This window comes from Artibeus jamaicensis, unplaced genomic scaffold, assembly GCF_021234435.1.
Source record: "Artibeus jamaicensis isolate MK-2021 breed Jamaican fruit bat unplaced genomic scaffold, CSHL_Jam_final scaffold_847, whole genome shotgun sequence".
NCBI lineage: Eukaryota > Metazoa > Chordata > Mammalia > Chiroptera > Phyllostomidae > Artibeus > Artibeus jamaicensis.
The window spans coordinates 4492849-4515428 of NW_026522057.1; the positions used below are offsets into that span (position 1 = coordinate 4492849).

At 37.3% G+C, this 22580-nt stretch overlaps 1 protein-coding gene across 12 annotated transcripts in view; it reads left to right on the plus strand.

Moving 5' to 3' along the window:
- SCMH1 (Scm polycomb group protein homolog 1) overlaps positions 1-22580 on the plus strand; it is a 143537-nt gene that overhangs the window by 75883 nt on the left and 45074 nt on the right. For 11 of the 12 annotated variants that reach the window (XM_037149406.2, XM_037149408.2, XM_037149407.2 and 8 more), the window contains 3 exons: positions 188-276; positions 3293-3536; positions 19985-20217. In XM_037149406.2, the coding sequence (XP_037005301.2) occupies positions 188-276; positions 3293-3536; positions 19985-20217 (566 nt within the window). Of the gene's footprint in view, positions 1-187; positions 277-3265; positions 3537-19984; positions 20218-22580 lie in introns of those variants that run through there. The other variant, XM_053660463.1, reaches the window with a different exon arrangement.

The following is a 22580-nucleotide window of genomic DNA, read 5'->3' on the forward strand; positions in this document are numbered from 1 at the left end:
ATTTTCCCATCTGTCTAATGAGGCATTTCTTCTACTTAACCTTTAAGTCCTTTCCTAACAGTCTATGATTCTGTAACTTATCACAGTATAGGTTGTGGAGGAGTGGCTGGATTCCAAGGGGAAAACTTGATATTGTCTTTCCCTTTGAAACATATTTTTCATCTGTTGCCTATTATGTTTGCTGCAGGATTTCGGCTGAATGCCTCCTCTTGGCCCATGTTCCTTTTGAAGACGCTAAATGGAGCAGAAATGGCTCCCATCAGGATTTTCCATAAGGTAGGGTGTTCCACAGGTACCACCAACTCCAAACTGCTTAAAATCAAATGCTTACATCCTTTAAATTGCTGAGCCTCTGGTGTCTATATGATATTTATGGCCCGAGGATGCCGTCTCAGAAACTAGTTCCACAGAAGGAATATTTAGTACCTTATGAAGCAGCAGTTATCCCCAAAGGAATATTAGACTCAAAATTATGAATCCTGATTTTTGGGTCCCAGCTCTACAATAGGGCATTCGAGGGGCAACCACACCTTGATGTTTCTCTCTTTCTCCCTCCTTTCCCCTCTCTCTAAAAATAATTTTTTTAATGTGTTTACTAGTAAAACATATAAAATGTGATACATCTGAAGGAGTGGTTCTTGTTATAGATCTTGGAACTTCATAACATTCATATACTAAATGAGGAGAAAGAGACAATTTTTGAGTGCCTACAGTAAATTTAGAGCTTCTATACACTATCTCGCTTAATACCCACATGTGGATAAAGCTGATCAAGCATTGCCTATAACTGTATAAAAAATTGTAACCACAAAAGTGATTCTCAGTATAACAGTATGGAACTAAATTATCAAATACCTATTAACTCGGGAGTAATTAAAATATTCTAAATAAAGTCCTTGTATTGCTTGTGACTAAATAAAGATGAGTTTTAGACTTATTGATGTCAACTATACAATCTTAAGGGGATCCACTGAAAGATTATAAATAGAATGGTTAACATCTGAATCAATAGGGAGTGGAGAGATGAAAATTCAGCCAATTTTAAAGGAGAAAAAAGAACCTTAAAAATCAAGTAAAATAGAAATGTAGGTAATATAATAGATATAATAAATATATAATTTTCCCTGGCTGGTATAGCTCAGTGGTTGAGCATGGGCCTGCAAACCAAAGGGTCACCATTTCGATTTCTAGTCAGGGCATAAGCCTGGATTGCGGGCCAGGTCCCTAGTACGGGGTGTGCGAGAGGCAACCATGCATTGATGTTTCCCTCCCTCTTTCCTTCCCCACCCCTCTCTCTAAAAATAAATAAATAAAATCTTTAAAAAATAAAAAATAAATATATTATTTATCACAGTAAATGAGCTTTTGAACTCATCAGTTTAGTTAGATTAGATTGTTTTTAAGTTTAACTACAAACTATTACAAAAGACCCTGATAAAATATGCCACAAAAATCTTGAAAGTAAAAGAACATAAACTATATATACTAGGCAAACCTTTATCAAAATAATGCCGCTATTAACTATACTGAAGTCAGACAAAGGAGATTTTGAGGCTAAAATGCATTTAAAGAGCTCACTATCTAATGACTAAAAAGTACAGTTCACCAAGAAAATAAAAGTTATAAATATACATGCTCCTAAAAAAATAGCCTCCAAGTATATAAGGTAAAATTGGTCAGAATTACATGGAAAAATTAGAAAATCCACAACCACTAGGGGATATTTTAATACATATCTCTGAATAATTGATAAATCAAACAGACAAAAAATTGGTGTATCAGTCAATATATGCTAATCAGGATTAAATTAGCTAATCAATTTGTAAAAATCAGTTGCATTCTTATGTAACAAATGGCTTGAAAATAAAATTATAAAAAATATTTATGATAGCAATACAGTTAAAATGTGCCTAGACAATATTAGTAAAAAGAATGAGTTTTTTTATAGAGTGAATTTTAAAATGTATATTAAAGAACACTTAACAAATGGGAAATGCTATTATGTTTATGGGTTAGAAAGGTTCAATATTATATATAAAAGATTACTTTTCTCAAATTAATCTATAAATTCATTAGGATTCCAGTCAAAATCCAAATAGAGTTTTTCTGTGAAACTTGAAAAGCTGATTCTAAAATTCATACAAAAGAGCAAGGATAATGAATAGCCAGAATAATATTGAAGAATTAAAAAATAGGGGGACTTTTTCTTTCAGATGTCCATTTAATGAGACTGTGTTATTGGACAGGATTAGACAGTAAAACCAGAGTGTACAACACGTTTTTATATCTTTACTCTTGCAGTTACACTGCAGTGTGGGAGGGCAGGAAGAAAGAGAGAACACTGCTAGACAGAGTATATGATGTCACAATCACTTTGGAAGGCAATATAATAATATTTAGTAAAGCAGAAAATGTGTATAGCCTATAACCCAATAATTTTGCTCCTAGTTATTATATATCCTAAAGAAACCCTTCCACATGTGTAAAAGGAACAAGTGTAAGAATGGCCATTAAAATTTTGAAATAGTAAACAGTTGGAAAAAACCTTAAATGTCCATCAACAGAATGACTAAATTGTGATATATACATATAATGGAATACTGTTAGTAATTAAAATGAACAAGAACTACCTTTATCAACATGGATAAATTTCAGAAACATGATGTTGAACAAATAACTTATAGAATGATGTGTACAGTGTAATGTTACCTATATAAAATTTAAAACATGCAAATGGATATGTACATATATGGTAAAATATAAAAACATACATGGGTAACGGGATAGGGGAAGGGCACAAAAGGAGGTTCAGCTTTATCTGTTACCTTTTACTTCTTTAAAAAATACTAAAGCAAAGAGGTCACAAGGTTAGGATTAACAAAGTGATTCTCTAGTATTCTTTGACATTCATTTGGAAGAAAGAGTAAATCTCCATTATAAATTTTATTTTATTTTTATTTATTTATTTTTTAATAAACATTCTTTTTTAATTTATTTATCTTTAGAGGGGAAGGGAAGGAGAGAGGGAGAGAAATATCAATGTATGGTTGCCTCTTGTGCGTCCCCTGCTGGGAACTGGCCTACAACCCAGACGTGTGCCCTGACTGGGAATCAAACTGCGATCCTCTGGTTCGCAGACCCTCGGTCAATCCACTGAGCTACACCAGCCAGGACTCCAGTATAAATTTTAGATAGCAGTCCCTTTTTAGTCATCCAAGTGATGTAGCAGTCTTTTGGCATACATGGCCTCTCTGTTTGTGCCTAGGTCTGTATATTTCCATTTCTCATCTAGGAACCACCATCACCTTCCCACAACTTCTTCAAAATGGGAATGAAGCTAGAAGCCGTGGACAGGAAGAACCCTCATTTCATTTGCCCAGCCACTATTGGGGAAGTGAGGGGCTCAGAAGTGCTTGTCACTTTTGATGGGTGGCGAGGGGCCTTTGACTACTGGTGCCGCTTCGACTCCCGTGACATCTTCCCTGTGGGCTGGTGTTCCTTGACTGGAGACAACCTACAGCCACCTGGCACTAAAGGTAAAGATCCATCTATGAGTTACTGAAATCAGGACCCAAACTGGTTGTGGAGATTACCTAGATCTCTCATGGTTAGCATATCTCCACCAATAAACCTCACTAGTAGGCAGAGGAGAGCAAGGGCAAGCAACTGACGTAAAAACCAAAGTCTACCTGACAATAATTAGAAACAGTAAGAATAAAATGTCAAATGAAGGTAGGCATGGAGTCTGTGATAAAATAAGTAATTCCTTTCTCTAAATGTCTTGGATTATTCTCAAGCAGCTAGCTTCTCCTCTCTCTTATTTTTGTTTCTAACCTATTTCAGAGTTTGAGTGGTGTCATTCTCTAGGTACACAGCTTCCTCGGCTCTTTGGGCCTTTTATATGAGCTGGAGGAGCACTGTGTTATAAAAATACTGAGAAGCACTGGAGCAGACTGGGAAAGACGAGGGCTTTGACGTAAGCTGGACTAGGTTTGCATTCCAGCTAGGTCACCTCTCCAAACCTCACATTCCTCCTCTGTAAGAGAATACCTGCCTGCTTCATAAAGTTTTTGTGGGGGATTAATGAGATTACATGTGTAAATTGCTTACCTAAAATCTGGCAAAAAGTAAGTGCTAAATAAATGTTTTCATTGTATTATTGCTGTTAATATAGCAATTGTATATTATATTTATTATAATTGTGCTATGTTATTACTATATTATAATATGCTATGCTATCATTATTATAATACTATTATAAAAATTACTACTACTGACAGAAAAATATATAAACTGCTAGAATAGTACTGCAGAGTAATTAAATAGTAAATGGTATTTCTAATAATGATAATGTTGGAAAATATTCAGGATACAGTTTGAGATAGATACTCTTAACAAAGGGAATAATATGAATCTTACCCCCTTAAGTCTAAAAGTAGTGACGAATCCGAGAGACTAGAAAGTCGTCCTTTGTATTGTCTATGGGTCTCTTCTAAACATTTACTGGATTCATTCACTGAATTAGCCAACTGTTTATTGAGCTCCTAACTCTGAACCAGCCTGAGGACCCAGCAGTTAGAAAGATGAACAACATTCATGCACTCATGGCACGTCCATTCTGCTGGGATGAGATAGTAAGCACTTAAATCAAGTAACAAACGAGGCAATTTCAGGCATACAGTTTCTCCTAAGGAAATAAAGTATGATAAGATAGTGATTGTTAATGGAGTTTTTAAATGTTTAACAGCTTCATGAAAGTAGAAAGTAAAATAAATTGAAAATACATAAAATGTACAATTTGAAAAGTTTTGACATATGTATGCATCCATGAAACCATTACTATAATCAAGATAATGAATATATCCATCAGCCCCCAAAGTTTCCTTATTCCTCTTTGTGAAGCAGCAGCTTCTTTAGATACAATGTCTTTTAAAGAAAATTGGTCTGAAAAGGTGATGTTTGAATTGAATGCTGAGAAGGAGTCACTCAGGAAAGAGAACCCCAAGCAGGCATTTTCACTCGTGGGTACTGTATGTACCCAAGAGAACAGAAGACATCTGTCCACACAAAGATGTGTGCTGGGGCAAACGTACCAGTGGTGCTGGGACGGCTGCTCCGGCTGCACGCAGTGAGCCGTGTGGTGGGGAGAGTGGCACCGTCTGAAATAGGACCTTGGAAGCCAGAGTGGGAACTCGGAGTTTATTATAAACATAGTAGGGAATCATTAGAGGGTACTATGTAGGGGATGTGACGAAGCTGATTTGCTTTTAAAAAATCACCTGAACTTATATCCTTAATATAAAGGAACACGTAACTCAACAATAAAAAGACAACCCAGCCCTGGCTGGTGTTGCTTAGTGTTTGGAGTGTCATCCCATAACCAAAAGGTTGCAGGTTCAATTCCCAGTCAGGGCACATACTTACGTTGCTGTTCATCCTTGGTCCAGGCACCAGCATGTGTGATCCCTGGTCCCAGTGTGGACCCCCAGTCTGGATGCATGTGAAGGCAACCAGTTGATGCTTTTTGCACTGATATTACTCTCTCTCCCTTCCATTCTCTCCCTCTCTCCCTCTCTCTTTCTCTCTTAAGAAAAAAAGATAACCCAATTTTTTTAAAAATGAGCAAAGGGTTTGAATGGCCAGTAAGCACTTGAAATGATTCAACATCATTAGTCAACAGGGAAATGTAAATCAAAGCCACAATGAGACATTGAGACATCACCTCACATCCATGAGTATGGCTGTAATCAAATGTGGAGAAATTGGAACTTTTGTACATAACTAGTAAGACTGTAAAATGCTGCAGCCCCTATGGGAACAGTTTAGAAGTTACTCCAAATATTAAACATAGAGTTACCTGTGACTCAGCAGTTCCACTTGTGGATATATACCCAAGAGAATAGAAGACATATGTCCACACAAAAATGTGTCATTAATGTTCAAGGCAGCATTATTCATTATAGCAAAAAATTGAAATAACCCAAATGTTTAACCTCTGATGAATAGATAAGTAAAATGTGGTATATATGAAATAGTATTTGGCAATAAAAAGGAATGAAGTCCTGATGCATATTACAACATACATGTATCTTAAAGACATATGGTAAGTAAAAAAAAAACAGTCACAAAAGACCACAGATCGCCCTGGCTGGTGTAGCTCAGTGGATTCAGTGCAGGTCTGTGAACCAAAACATTGAGGTTCAATTCCCAGTCAGGGCACAGGCCTGGGTTGCAGGCCAGTTCCCAGCAGGGGACGCACAAGAGACAACCATACATTGATATTTCTCTCCCTTTCTCCTTCCCTTCCCCTCTAAAGATAAATAAATAAAATCTTTTTTAAAAAATTTAAAAAGACCACAGATTGTATAATTGCATTTATATGAAATGTCTAGAATAGGCAAAAACAGAAAAATTAGTGGTTGTCAGGGGGCTAAGGGGAAGGGGAATAACTAATAGGTACAGGGTTTATTTTTGAGATGATGAATATGTTCTAAAATAGGGATGATGTTTGCATAATTCTGAATTATACACTTTTAAAAGGGTGCATTTTATGGTATGTAAATTATACATCAACAAAGCTGTTATTTAAAAAAATCACTTGGGTTGCTCTGTGGGGAATGGGTTGTACTGTGGTATCTGTGGAGAAGGGAACGGCAAGAGCAGCTTGAATTAGGTTGGTGGCACTGAGATGGAGGGAACTTGAGGGAAATGAGACACACATCTTGTGTCAGGAAAGTGCTGCTACCCCTCTACATGCTTTAGGAAACAAGTGCCCTGGGGTTGGTGTGAGAAGTCCATTGCCATCCCTCTGCAGGCCCTGTGAGATATCTCTGTGAAAGCAGCAAGAAAAGTGCCTTGGAAGCCATAGGGGAGCCATTTTTGTTTACTTGAGACTAAAACAGAATAAGCTTTGTTGATCCAGGCTATATTCAGTGAGGTTTATTTTCTTACTTTCTTGCCTAGAGAACTCTTATTTTGACTGGTGAATCTCTTACAGCAGTTAGGCAGTTCTCAAGACCCAGAAGAGCTGAGGGTCTCTGCGTCCAAGAATTGTTGGACATGCATTCCTTTCTGACTGCACACCATGCTGATAAGAAATATGACTCACTGTGTGGTTGATGCTTCCAGAGGTATTTGCTGACTGTTTTCCTTTCCAGTTCTGTGTGTCTCTGGAGATCTTAGATTTTTAACAGAGATGACCAGAAGGACGAGGCTCAGTAGGTAGAAAGAGACCATCCACTTGGCATTTCCAGACCAGGTCCTTCAGTCATCATCATTCCAGCAGCCAGGTTGGTTCCTCTAGCAGCTTCCTTCTTCCCCACCCCATGCCCACAGTAGGTTCTGTAATGTAACTTTCAGTAACAGCAGAACTTCAGCCATCTCACTGTCTTGGCTAAGGAACAAGTGATACAATGTGGAAAAAATGTGATTACTCATTTCATTTCACAAAACAAGATGTTCTCTGTATATGTAATCCTGTTCTCTTTCTAATCATGAGATCTCCTTCATTTCTACCTTCTGGTCATTAGTATGCAAATGTGAAAAAATCAAAAGTAGTATGAAATTGTTTCTTGCTTGCAGTAAGCAGGAAAAAGTACCAATGTTTTTTTAATGTTCTTTTACACACGTTATTTCATTTTATCTTCCTGGTAACTCTGAACTAAACATAATTATTTTGGGATACATTTTATTTATGAGAAAAGTAAAGTTAAAGGATTAAGTGACTTGACTTTGTTGGTATCTGAGTCTAGAGGGAAGGCCGTAGAGATCTTTTAGTAGGACCAGTTGTCAGGGCCATCACTTTGAGTCATATTGCCCTCACACTTCTACCTTCCACTGTCCCCATTCTCCTCTGGGCTCTCTTTAAAACTTCATTTCAGACCCTGGATCTTGGCTTCCAGATCCTGATACAAAATAGGAAAGAAGCAATGTAGTGTAACATTAGGGCATTGAACTGGGAGTCTAATCCCAACTGGACCACAAGCTTGTTTTATGTCTTTGTATAAGTCATTACAAATGTGAGAGGTTCAACTAGATGATCCCTAAGGTCCCTTCCATCCCTGTAGTACTGTATAGTTTCCTGATCTTGGGGATGGGTAACAGGTGACTCCTGTGACTGTCTCCTACTTGATTCCAGATCCCTCAGCTCATTTCCCACCTAGCTCTGCCCTCCAGCAGTACTGGGCTCGGGCTCTGCCTTTCCAAGGTGTTGCTCCCTTGCTTTGCCAGCTGTTTCTCCTTTGCCAAGCCAGATCCTTTTTAGCTTCTAAACTCCTGGGGCCAAGCCAATTTTGATGAAGAGCCTTGCAACTAATCCAGGGTACTTAGTTATAAAAGGCAACAGCTTTTTCTTTTCTTTTCTTTCTTTATTTTTTTAGCTCATCACTTTTTGTCTGTGTAATTTTAAAGTGAAACAGAGGTATGAAATCAAATGAAAAGTTCAATCCATTTGGCATAGCCATTAATGCTAATTGGGCCTTTAGACATCTTAATAATCCATTTAACTCCCCCTTGTTCCAATTTCAGGCTGGACAAGCCAGTTTCAGATTTTAGGTTAGTTTCTTATATAATTTTATGACAGTAAGAGAACGTGAGATGTAAGCTATTTCATGTTCATATTTTTATTAAAAATTTATTGCATTCTGGGTTTTACATAAATCTTTTATGACTTCGTATAGTGTAAGCTGAGTCTGGCTGCTCTCCATATGCTGTTAGAAATGCAGGGGACCGACAGAAGTGCTGAGCACCCCCACTGGAGTAAATGGTCAGCTGAGTCTCCTTTGCCCTTTCTGTCTGTCCTTTCTACCTGTGACATTGTACACAGAGAAAACAAAGAGAAATCGGATTCATTGCTGTGCTGGGTGTGCAGGAGTATTACCATGGTCTGAGGAGTAAGAATTTGATACTTAAAAACAAAACTATCAGAATGTTTCTTTTTTTTCTGTGAAACATTTAAAAAGTATTTCCCTTAACTGCATACGAAACTACACTATAATCACGTTGTGATTCTGGGTCAGAAAGAGGGTTGCTTAAAGTGTTAACCTAAACTATACAAGGAAAAACTGGGGCAGAGGCAAGGATAACACAACCAGATAGACTGTTTAATTTTATGCAACAAACCAGCCATTCATTCAAGTTCTAACTATCAAATCACAACTAAGTGCTGGTCATTGAGTCAGTTGATAGGGATTCTGCCTTTAGAGTTCACAGTTTTGTGGGCATATAGACCAATAGACAATTACAGCTTGGTAGTAATGAAGTTCAAAGGGGTGCTTAACCTACATTGGAGAATTGGAAGTGGGAGGTCAGGGAAGGCTTCCAAATGAAGTGGCATCTAGGCTGAAACCAGAAGAATGGGGAGAGAGAGAAAGCATTCTAGCAAAGAGAACAAATGAGTGGAGGCCCAAGATTTTTAAAAAATGTAGTCAAGGAACCAAAAAATGTTTAAGTGGCATATTTGTAGGGTGTAAGGAGAAGAAGGCACAGGAAACATACAGCTTCCCTTTAGATCATTTTTAGGATCCAAGTCTTTACCCCAAGAGCAAGGAGAACCATTGAATGAGCTTTAATTAGTGGAATTACAGGTCAGATTTGTGTTTTAGAAGAACCAATCTGGTAGCAGCGAAAGGATAGGTGACTTCCACAAGCTGAAAGCAGAGATGAGAGTTAACAAGCTGTCATGAGGCAGTAATTCTTTGTGGTGGCGGAGATAAGATTGGGAGCAGAATCTTTGAACAAAGAAGTCAGAATGCGAGTTCTTAAAGTTTATTTTAACAGCCATCACAACTATTTATTTAACAAGTATCTACCAATGTAACATGTAAAGTAATGCTAGTTTTGGCAGTGTACACATTAATAAGGGAGCTAAAATTCTCCTTTCTGCCATGTCTAGAAAGTTAGGGTTTATTTCTACCTGCAGTCCTTATTAAATGGAACTAATATATTAACTTCATCTTTATATCCCCAGTGCTTGGCACATAATTATTCAATATGCTGAGTGAAATACATCATGCTATATTTTCTGATTTCATTTCTATTATCACCTAAAGCTATTATTCACTTAACTATAAAAGTGAGAGTGCTACTGCAATTTTAATAGATTAAAAGTTATATAAACTTGTTTTATTTTTCAAATTTTGGAAACCTCATAGCCAAAAATAAGAGTAGCAAGGGGCACTCATCTCTAGAGAGGCTCGTTTCTGAGCCCTTATTCACCCACTTGTCTGTCACTAAACATGTGAACAGCTCCATACCTGGACTCCCCTTCTACTTCCCTTCCACCCAACTTCTTTTACTAAGATACAAGAGACAGGAGAATGTCCTCTCCACAAGAAGCTCTGGCAACCAATATGCCCCTCTTGTCTCCTAAGAAGATGTTCCACTAACCATGTGAGAAAAAGTGCAGGCACCTTGGGTAATAGTGAAACAAATTCTACTTGGCTACTTTCCCTTTTCCTCTCTCAGATATGCTAGTTCCAGGCCTTGCCTTTATTTAACACACAGTTTCCTCCCTTCCTACACACATGCACACACGCTCACGTGCACACGAATGTCTCTGTCCTTATTTCACCTTTGGCCTTGTACTCTGATCCCATCTAGAAACTCTGAGCTTTATTCATTCATCTGTCCAACAATTAGCAGTGTTAGGCTCGGTAATAGAGAAGTGTTTCCTTTGTAGGTTGAGTGACTTAAATGAAAAATGGGTGTGTGAATGCATAGCCCCAGGTAGTCTGTAATGGATGTCCACTATCTGTTAGCTGTATCTGAATTAAGATGCCTAGACATTCCAGGAAAAGGGAACTACACACACACAGGCATTTTAAGTGCTCTATTTGGTCAGGAGGAAAATATTTATGAGATGAGGTTTGTGCAGTGATCCAGACCTCCCATAACAGGTTTTCTCTTATTGTGTGCCTGTGGTACACAAATAGAAATAGGAATATGAGAAATGAAATGAGCAGCACTAGGTTATGAAACGGGATCTGGGTTCTCTTGCTGATTCTAATTATATCTGCCCAAGAGACAAAAAAAAAAATTCCGTCTCATGCCTCTCTTCTAGCTTCCTTAAGCTGCCCCTTGGCTCTGCCCAGTTCTCTCTCCTGCCCTCACCAACCACAGATGCCTGAGAATGGTACCAGTTTTTCAGCATGTGTAATGAAACAGCTGGCCTCTTTTAAACTTCCTGGAAATAGTGTGGAGTAACGTAGGCAGTTTATAAATTTGACCAACATACCTGCTGTTTTCCTGGGAATACTTAGATCCATGAAATTTTCTTTGGCCAGCTTTTACTCTAACGCTGCCTGTATGCCAGCACCAATACATCAACTTGCAAAGGCCCCCATTTTCAATAAATGTATGTGGTTCTTAGGAAAGTCATATTGGAAACCAGTAATATAAACTCTGTGTTATTACACTTTCCCCTTAATTCCCTAGATGAATTTTGAGAAAATATTACAGTTATAAATGAGAGTTTCTGAATATCAGTAATGACTAAAACAAAATATAAACATTCGTGTACATCAAGAACACGAGGGGAACTTGGCAAACTCTTAGAGAAAAACAAGATTATGAAGGTGAAATGGTAAAAAGGCAGGAGCTGGTAAGATTCTGAGGTGCATTGTCTTATGCTAAGGAAAGCTGAATGTGTTCATTTGGCTGTGGCCGACCACCAGGCGCTTCCTCACAATGAGTTTTCACACCCACCGCCTCTCTGCATAGCTTAGACTTGACCAGACACACACAGACTGTCATCTGAGAAGACAGAGCCCTCCTCTGCTGGAATTGCCCTGGAATCCTCTTAATTATCACCCCAGGCAGCTAGGATCAGTCACTCTTCTGAGTTTCAATAATAAGAAGCTTTTGAAGTTGGCTTGTGGTCCCATCATGATGATTTTATTATCCTTCTGTTTTCCCCAGTCTCTACAGATTGATCAGCCTAAAAAGACCCCAGGAAAACATGAAATGTCTTTATAATTCAGAGGTCGTCTCTTCATTCTGTAGTAATAAGGGTCAAGAGGGAAAGAAGGAGCTAGATATGAAGAACCGAAAGTGTTAATTGAAGGCCCAGAAGGAAACCTCTGCTTTATTAAATGAACTGGAATTTAGGGGAATGGAGCTTCAGCCTTGGCATGAGCCCAGCTGGCAGCATATAGCTGAACCCAGCCAAGCTGAGCAAAGCTAATAAAGAACACATCCTGTAAATTATTGTGCTAAGGCCAATGAATGATACACTGTGAAAGAAAACAAGACCCCAGTCCAGGAAACTGATAAACCAAATGGGTTTCCTCATGTTCTTTTTTCTTTTCCATGGTTTATGTTCTATGTCATGTAGATACAGATTCATACAGGCATGTGTGTATGTGCACACACACACTAGCTGGGCTTACGTTTTATTTTTTATTTTTATTTTTGATTGTTGTTCAAGTACAGTTGTCTGCCTTTTCCCCCATATCTCCCCCCACCCCAGCCATCCCCACCTTCTTTCCCTGACTTCATGCCCTGTCCTTGGTTTTGTCTATGTGTCCTTTATAGTTGGACTCTGAAAACCCTTCACCCTTTTCCCCCCCATTATCCCCTCCTATCTCCCCTCTGGTTACTGTTCGTTTGTTCTTAATTTCAGTGTCTCTGATTATATTTTGCTTGCTTGCTTGTTTTGCTGATTAGGTTCCACTTAAAGGTAAGGTCATATGGTGTTTGTCTTTCAACCCATGGCTTATTTCACTTAGCATGATGCTCTCCAGTTCCATCCATGCTGTTGTGAAGAGTAGGAAGAGCTCCTTCTTCTTTCTGCTGGGTAGAATTCCATTGTGTAAGTGTACCATCATTTTTTCAATCCATTAATTTGCTGTTGGGCACTTAGGTTGCTTCCAACACTTGGCTATTGTAAATTGTGCTGCTGTGAACATTGGGGTGCATAGGTTCTTTTGGATTGGTATTTCAGGGTTCTTAGGATATAATCCTAGCAGTGGAATTGCCAGGTCAAAAGGTAGTTCCATTTGTAGTTTTCTGAGGAAATTCCATATTGTTTTCCATAGTGACTGCACCAGTTGAAATTCCACCAACAGTGCACTAGGGTGCCCTTTTCTCCACATCCTCTCCAACACTTGTTGTTTGTTGCTTTGTTTATGATGGCCATTCTGATGGGTGTGAAGTGGTATCTCATTGTGATTTTAATTTGCATCTCTATTTTTTTAATTGGATTGTATTTTTATTACAGATTTTAGGAGTTTTTAAAATATATTCTGGATGTTCTTTTTCTGGCGTATGTGTTTTACATATTGTTTCCCACCTCTGGATTTTTTTTACTCTCAATGTTATCATATGATGAACAGAAATTTTTTTATTTTAACAGAGTCATATATGTTCATCTTTTATAATTAATGCATTGTGTGTCCTGTTTAATCAATCTTTGCTTACCCCAAAATTTTGAAAATATTCCCCACTGTGTTCTTCCAGAAGTTTAATGTTTTAGCTTTCACGTTAATTTTTGTATCTGGTATGAAGTGTAGGTTTCAAGTCACACTTTTGGGGTTTTTTGCCAAGTGGATATCCGTTTGACTCACCACAGTTTTATTGATGAGATCTTTTATCCTCCACCCATTCCAGCCACACACACAGAATTATACAGGGACACCTTTATTGTAAATTAGATGCCTGTGTATATATGTCTATTTCTGGACTCTCTGTTTTGCTCCATGGATCCGTTTGTGTATCCTTACACCAATAAACATATCTTAATTACTGTAATTTCATAATGGGTCTTGATACCTGGTGGTATAAGTATTCCCTCTAGCTTTGCTGCTACTCATCAAGATTGACTTGGCTATTCTAGATCCTTTTCATTTCCCAATAAAACTCAGAATTAATTTGTTGATTTGAGCGCACATACCCAAATATTTTTTAAAACCTGGGATTTTAATTGGAATTGCATTGACTCTCTATATCAATTTGATGATAATTGAGAGTTTAACAATATTGAGTCTTCCAGTCCATGAATGTAATATATCCCTTTATGGCCACATGGTATCTAGAACTTCTGTAATTTCTCTGAGAATATTTTATAGTTTTTAGTATAGATGTCTTGCACATGTTCACTATATATTTGACTTGGAGTTTTTAAATTTATTTTCTAATTGGTGGTGTATATAGAAATATAACAGCCCTGGCTGGTGTGTCTCAGTGAATTGAGCACCAGCCTGTGAACCTAAGGGTTGCTGGTTTGATTCCTCGTCAGGGCACATGCCTGGGCTGCAGACCAGGTCCCCAGTACAGCGTGCACTAGAGGCAACCACACATTGGTGTTTCTCTCCCTCTCTTTCTCTTTCTCTTCCCCTCTAAAAATAAAAGCTAAGTAAAAAATTTAAAAAAATAAATACATCAGATCTTTGTATATTGAGTTGTATTTCATGACCTTTCAAAATCAATTTTTTAACTGATTTTGTAGATTGGAGGGGTGCAGTTTATGTAAAAATATTGTCATGTGCAAATAAAACTTCTTTATAGTTTACATTTATAGACTATTTCTTTATTATCTTGGCATCCAATGCAATGTTGAAAAGAAGTGGTAATAGTGGGTATTTTTGTTTTGTTCCATAATTCAGTAAGGAAATCTTCAATATTTCACCATTAAGTATACTGTTGGCCATAGATTTCTTTATAGATGCCTTTTTCTATAAAAACATTCCTTCTATTCCTAATTTGCTGATAATTTTTCTAATGAATGTTGATTTTGACAGCAATTTTTTCTGCATTTATTGGGATGATAAATATTTTCATCTTTACTTTGTTAATGTAGTGAGTTCAGCTGATTTTTTTCTATTGTTAAATACCTTTGTATTTCTGAAATAAACCCCATTTAGTCATGACATATTATCCTTTGTATATATTGCTGTATTTGATTTGCTAATATTTTGTTATGGATTTTGTCTCTCATGATCATGAGAATATTAGTCTATAATTTGTTTTTTTGTAATAGCTCTGTCATGTTTTGGTACAAGGGTTACAGTGGCCTCACAAAATGAGTTGGAGAGTGTTACTTTTTCTATTTATCTAAAGATGTTTTGTACAATTTGTTATCATTTCTTAAATATTTGCTAGACTTCACCAGTGAAGCATCTGTGCCTGGAATTTTATGTACAGAAAGGTTTTTAATTGCACTTTCAAGTTTGAAATTATGTATAGGGCTCTTCATAGTCTGTTTTTTATGTGCATTTTAACAAGTTCTGTTTTTTTTTCAAGGAAGTTGGCTATTTCACATAAAATTTCAAATTTATCTATAACATCCTGTTACTATCTTCTCAACGTCTGAAGGCTCTCTATTATTCTTGATATTTGTGGTTTGTGTCTTCTTTATATAGTTTTTAATCAGGCTTGTTAAAGGGTTATTTCAAAGAACCAACCTTTGACTTTGTTAATTTTTTCTATTATATGTTTACTTCCTTTCTTCATTGACTTATTCACTCATCTCTATTATTTTCTTACATTTAGTTTCTTTGAGTTTAGTTTGCTATTTTTTCCTAGTTTTTGAAATAGAAGATTAGATCATTGATATTTCACCTTTCTTCTCTTCTGATATGAACATTTAGAGCTATAAAATCCCCTCTGAGCATTATTTTAGCTGAATCTCACACATTTGGATATGTCATATTTCTATGAATTTAAAGTTCCAAACATTTTTTATTTCTGTTTTAATTTATTTGATATACGAGGTACTTGCAAGTATGTGTTTTTTTAATTTCTTAGTATTTGGGGGTTTTCTAATTAATTTTCTGTTATTAATTTTTATTTAATTTCCCCTGTAGTTAGGGAAAATTCTGTGTTCTTTTACTTCTTTGGACTTTATTGAAGATTGCTTTTTCACCCCACATATTCCATAGCATTTGAAAAGAATGTATATTTTACATGTATTGGGTGGAGTGTCCTATATGTGTCACATTGGTTGGTTATTTATGTTATTAGTTGGTTATTTGTATTACTCAAATCTTTTCTATCCTTATTGACTTTTCTTCCACTTCTTAACCTATCAGTTACTGAGAGGTTAAGATCTCCAATTTACAAGTGTGGAATTGTCTGTTTTTCTTTATCGTTCTTTAAAGTTTTGCTTTACATATGTTTATGTTATTAGGTACATAGGAATTTAGGTTTATTATAGCTTCCTTTTGAATTGACTACAGTCATGAGCCACATAATGATGTTTTGGGCAACAACAGATTGCATATACAAAGGTGGTCCCACAAGATTATAATGGAGCTGAAAAATTCCTGTTGTGTAGTGACATCCCAGCCCTCACAACATCATAACACAATGCATCAATCGTGTATTGCTTATTTTTAGATGGGTTTAGACATACAAATCTTATTGTGTTACAGTTGCTTACAGGCTTGTAGCTAGGAGTGGTAGGCTATACTATACAGCCAAGGGGTGTATTAGATTCTACCATCTTGGTTTGTGTAAATGCAGTCTATGATGTTTGCACAATGATAAAATCATCTACCACACATTTCTCAGAATGTATCTCCATTGTTAAGCAGCATGGGACTATATTTTATCTTGATGAAATGCCCCTTTTTAGTTGTCATACTTCTTGCCTTAAAAGACTATCTTGTCTAATTATAATATAGCAACAAGAACTGTCTTTTGGTCAGTGTTTACAGGGTATATTTTGCCATCTACTTGCTTTTTCTTCCTTTGTCATATTTCAAGGTCCTTTTATAAAACAGATATAATTGGATTCTGGAGTTTTTGGCTTAGTATATCTATTTTTTCTATTACTTAACTTGTTTTTAGTAAGAGGCAAAAGATGTGTGCATTCTGAAGAGAAACCAGAGTATTTAACTTGTTATTAATATAATTATTCATTTGGGTTTGACTATCACTTTGCATTTTGCTTTTTGTTTTGTCTTTATTCTAAGTCTTTCCTCATTTCTTTTTTCCTCTTTCTTGCCTTATTTGGAATTAATCAAGTATGTTTTATTATTTTATAATTCTCTCCTTAGCTTTTAGTGATACATTCTTATATAATGCTTTAAGTAGTTACCTTATGCAAATATACATCTTGGACTTAAATTTAAGTCTACCTTAAAAATGCTTTCTAACCACTTCCCAAATAATGCAAAAGTCTTAACAAAGTTTTGCTTTATTTACCCCCATTTTTGTCCTTTGTGGCTATTGCTTTCATATAATTTACTAAAATATATGTACCATATATACATTAGTATGTATGTATGTATTATAAGCCCTACAAGCTATTTTTTAAAAATTCTTGTTCTAAATAGTCAATATTCATTTTGGTTCTACACACATATTTACACTTTCTTATGCTCTTCATTCCTTCCTGCAGTTTTACCCTTCCATCTAGGAGTACTTTCCTTCAGCCTGAAGATCTTCCTTTTTACTTTTTGTAGTTTTAGGTCTTGTGGTAACCAATTCTCTCAGCTTTGATTTGTCTGAAAATGTTATTTAATCTTCTTTTTTGGAAGATATTTTCACTGAGTATAAAACTCTAGAATGAGTATATATATATATAATTATCTTCAAAGGGCTAAAATATATCAACAGCTAACCTGGAGTTCAATACGCCTTAAAAAGATCCATGTTTCTTGGATGTGGGCCTTCTTAGGCTCTCGATTCAGAACCTAACAGGGCTTCGTTTCCTTAGCCCTGAAAAACCATCTTATTCTTGAGAAAATTAGGGCTTAGTTCTTTGACCTCTCTTCTTAAAATTTCACAATCTTGAGGAAATCAGCTATGTGTTTGAGATAGAGCTTCTCCTTTTAGTGAGACCTTGTCTCCTAAAACCTCAGGATAATGGGAGATTTTATTCTATATTTTAGATGCTCTCAGTCTTGCTTCACAGTTCCAGTGTGCAGGCTTAGAATTCATTAAATGTTCCATGGGGAAGATTGGCCACATACATGGAGCTCCTCAAGTGCCAGTCTATCACAGAAATCTCTCTGATTTCTCTTTCCTCCAGTAGAGCTCCTCTGCACAGGCCAACCCTGATCCTAAATTTGTGCCCTTGAATTGGCAGATGCCCTCAGGAAAGAAAACAGTGTCAGCTACCACTGTTTCCAGACAGGTCTGGAAAGTTCATCTAGTGAGTTCTTCTAATCTGCGTGATTACTACAGCACTGCAGTGTTTTTCACAATAATTTATCTGACTTTTCTGATTGTTTCATCAGTAACATTGCATTGTCATAATCTCTTACATCCTACCTGGAAGCATAAGAAACATTACCTTCTACCCTTCCATCACAATGAGTTTTTAACTAGTCTCTCCAATTCTGATCTTGCCCTGCCCCCTCCCAGAGCAGCAGCCACAGTGTTTCTTTTAAAGTACATCATGTTACTCCTGTGCTCAAAACCCTCCAGTGCTGCCCTTCAAACTTAGAGTAAGTTCAGGTTCATTGTCTTTTTTTTAAAGATTTTATTTCTGTATTTATTTTTAGAAAGTGGAAAAAGGAGGGAGAAAGAAAGGGAGAGAAACATCAGTTATGTGTGAAAGAAACATCACACACATCTAGCCAGGACTTGGCTCACAACCCAGGTATTTGCCCTGACTGGGAACTGAACCAGTGACCCTTTGGTTCACAGGCTGGTGCTCAAGCCACCAAGCCACACCATCCAGGGTGAGGTTCATTATTACAATCTACAAAGTCCTACATCATCTTATTGCTACACCCTTTCTAACATATTCTCCTTCCACTCTCCCCTTTCCTCACTCAATTCTAGCTGTATACTAACCTTCTTTCAATTTCTCAAACACACTAACATGTTCCCATCTCAGAATCTTTGCAATTGTTACATACCCTCTACTTGAAAGGCTCTTTTCTCAGATCTTCATAAGGCTGTGCTTTTATTTCATTTGGGAGCTTTGTGCAAATGTCACCTCTTCAAAGAGGACTTTCCTCTATCTTTTTAAGTTTGCTTTAATTTTGATAATAGCAATTACCTAATATTATATTGTATGTGTGTTTGTTTATTTTCTGTCTCCCCTGCCCCGTAAGAGGGGAAACTATCTGTTTTGTGCACTGTTCTATCCCCAGGCCTTCTTAGAACAGTGCATAATCTGTAGTAAATGCTCCACAAATACTCATGGAATGAATTAGATATCCCTTATCTTGAAAAATCATCAATTTAAGAAGAAAATGAATGATTGGAGTAAACTTGAAAGTACTCTAACATAGATGTCTACAGAATGTTTTGGAGAAGGAGACACTGACTTAGTTGGGGTATAGTCAAACAAGGCCTCAATAAAGAGGCAAGTATTAGAAATTGAATATTGATGTATGTCTGACCAGGAAAAATAGAGACCCCAACATATACAAATGACTTGGTGTTCAGAAAACAGTGGGTCTAGAACTTGGAGGTGGGTGGCAGGAAATGACATCATATATAACTGGAGATCAAGGAAGGGGGAAAAAAGTCACAGAAGTCCTTGGATATCAGAATAAAAGAATTTGGACTTTACCCTAAAGATAATGTGGAGCAAAGATTTTTCAGGTGAGGAGAGATGAAAGCAGATGTATTTGTTTCCATGTGTTTTACTACTCCTCTCTGCAATACTCACACTAAAACTTTACGTGGATTGATGTAGAAAATTTCTGACTTGGTTGACAGGCCTAGTTTCAAAACATAAGACCTCATCTCAACTCATGGTGTAACCTGGAAAAGGCATCATTTTCTCTTCTGAAATTCCATTTTTCATTCTTAGAAGGAAAGGACTGTATCCCTGTGGTTCTGTTTATGTGCTTTAATTTGATGCCTTGGGGATAAATTTTTAATTTTTTTCTACTACACCTGCCAGAAATAATTAAAACTTCCAATTCTAGCCAACCTAACCTCAGTTCTCCTCTGAGGTTTTCTAATATTTAGGTCAGATGCCAGGAAAATAGTAGCAAGACTAGTAGCAAGTCTTTTTTTCCTCTGGCTGGGATGGGAATACAGGTGGGAGGAGAGGGTGATAGAGTAAGTCTTTTTCTTGCAGTTGTGATTCCAAAGAGTCCCTATCCTGCATCTGATGTGAACACTGAGAAGCCCAGCATCCACTGCAGCACCAGAACTGATTTGGAGCATCAACCAGGGCAGAGGGGGCGTAAACCAGGAAAGAAGCGGGGCCGGACACCCAAGCCCCTCATTCCTCATCCAATCGCCACCCCATCTAAATCAGCTGAACCTTTGAAATTCCCAAAGAAGAGGGGTCCCAAACCTGGCAGTAAGGTAGGTAAAAATGTGGGTTTCTCAGAAAGGAATAAAGGGTTATAAAGGGATAACCCATCCATATCCATCCATCTGAGAAAGGGGCATGTCCAGCCCTATTCTCCACCTTGTGCATGCTCTTAAGAGGAATCTCCTAGGCTGTCGTCCCTACTTAGCTACTTACCTGGGAGTCGGTAACATTAGACATAGTGTGATGTGGATAAGAAACAAATTTTGACTTTAAAAGTTACTCTCATTCAAAGGAATTCTGATCCAATGTCCTCCATAGATGGAAGGTCGTGCTCCTGATTGTTAACCTACCAAAAGTGAATGCCCAGGCTTGTAAACAAAAAGAGGAAATTGATTTCGTAAATGTATTTTTTTCTATTCCTGCCACTTCTTAAAAAAAACAAAACTACTATCAAATACCTACTAAGCATAAGGTTCTATATCAGACCCCATTGTATATCACATAATTTTCACAAAACCATAGAAGATGATAATGTCAATGTTATTTAAGAGTTAAGTAAATTGAGACTTACTGATATGAAATGACCTCCCTAAGGCCACATAGCTAATAAACAGCAAAGGCTACAGAGCTGGGTCCCCAGGTTGTCTAGTTTCAATGTCACTGCTGCCCTACCACACATCCACTCCCTCGAATTTTTTGAGGGAGCTAACACCTTTAGTGTAGGAAAAGACTGCTGAGTCCAGCTTCACTGAGCATTGTCCCTAAAAGTACCACCTTTAAGTCATGACTTCATGTGTATCTTCCCCGGGGAAACCATTGATGCGAAAGTTCCTCAGCGGCTTCTCTGGGGCTTCCTTTGGCATGACCTTCTGCACTCCCTCCCTGTTCTGGATTTCTCTGCAGCTCCTTCCTGAACTAGACTGCCTGACTTCCACCATGGACATGATGCCCAGTCCTCCTGAGAACTCCATTCCAGTCTCCTAAGTTCTTCCCTAGGTTTAGTTTGTTGGTTGGTCAATTTTCTTTTGTTTATTAGCTCCAGCTGACTTCAGTCCTAGACTATAAGCTCCTCAAGGTTAGGAACCTACTCTTTTTCTTCTTTCTCCTGCAGTTCCTTATATATCAGTCTCTTGAGAGATGTTCAGTATATGCAGGATGGGTGGATGGATGGTTTGAGTGATGATATTCTAATTGAGATTGTTTCTCAGTTACTGGCTTTGAACTCTCAATTTCACATCCTAATATTTGTATGTAACACATAATGTTCCTGACTTCCTACCACTAACCCCTGACCCAGGTTCTGATTTACTTTTGTCTCCATAACTCTTTCTAATTCTCATGTTGTGGAGGAGAGTCTGAAGGCCCTAAGATTGCAAGGCCAGAGAAGCTGTGCTTTTGATGATGTAAAGACATCTTGAAGACAGTCAGATTAAGGAGGGAGAAATTTTGTCTGTGAGGTTCTGAAGACAGAACCAGAACTAAACAAGCAGAAACTCAAGCAGACAGCCTTTTTCTCAGGATAAAGAAACAGTTAAATCCATTCTAAAATACAGTCTGGCAGAAGTAAGGCCTGTTAGAGGGTGGTTGATAGGGTAATAATATGAGTGTAATAATTTCTAGTTTTAATTTTAACATTTCACCTGAAATGTCATATGGTGTGCTTGAGTGTGATATTGTTATGTTACAAAATTTCATGCTGATGATTTTGTAATAAAAGATTTTATAGTAAAAAAGGGGTGTTATTTCTGCCAGACCCTGTAGCAGTAGTGATCTCCCATTATTAGAGGTATTTCATCAGGGACTGGTTGGATGGCTGTATGGGAAGGATGTTTTCAGGGACAAGGAAGCAGATATACTGGATGGATGGTTGAATTAAATAACCTTTAAGATCCTTCAAAACCTAAGAACTGTGACTCTGTGATTGCCTCTCCTCTGCTTCTTCAGCCATTCCCAAACGTAGGTCATCTTTCTTTCTAGCCTCTTAAAGACATTAATTCTAATCTTATCCTATATTTTAATGGCCTGGCATTTGACTCCCTAATTCCCCTTCCTGGTATTTTTACCTACTGCTCTAAGTGTATATCCTTTCATTTTAACCTATAACCCTAATATTCCTTTCTGAAGCAAAGTGGTCTTGTGACTAGAGGCTTTGAAACCAGACAAACTTGGTTTTATATCCCACCTCCATTTGTTACCACCTGTGTGATTTTGGGAAAGCTTCATTGAGTAAGACTCTGAGCCCCAGTTTTCTCATCAATAAAATGGAGATGAGGTAATATATGAATAGATATAGTACATGTAATTGCACCTATCTCAAATAGTAATACGTAATGTCTTCATTTTTCCTGGTTTCTTCTACAATGGTCACCTAACTCACCAGGATTGTTCCTTCAGGGACCACATGAAATCCTAC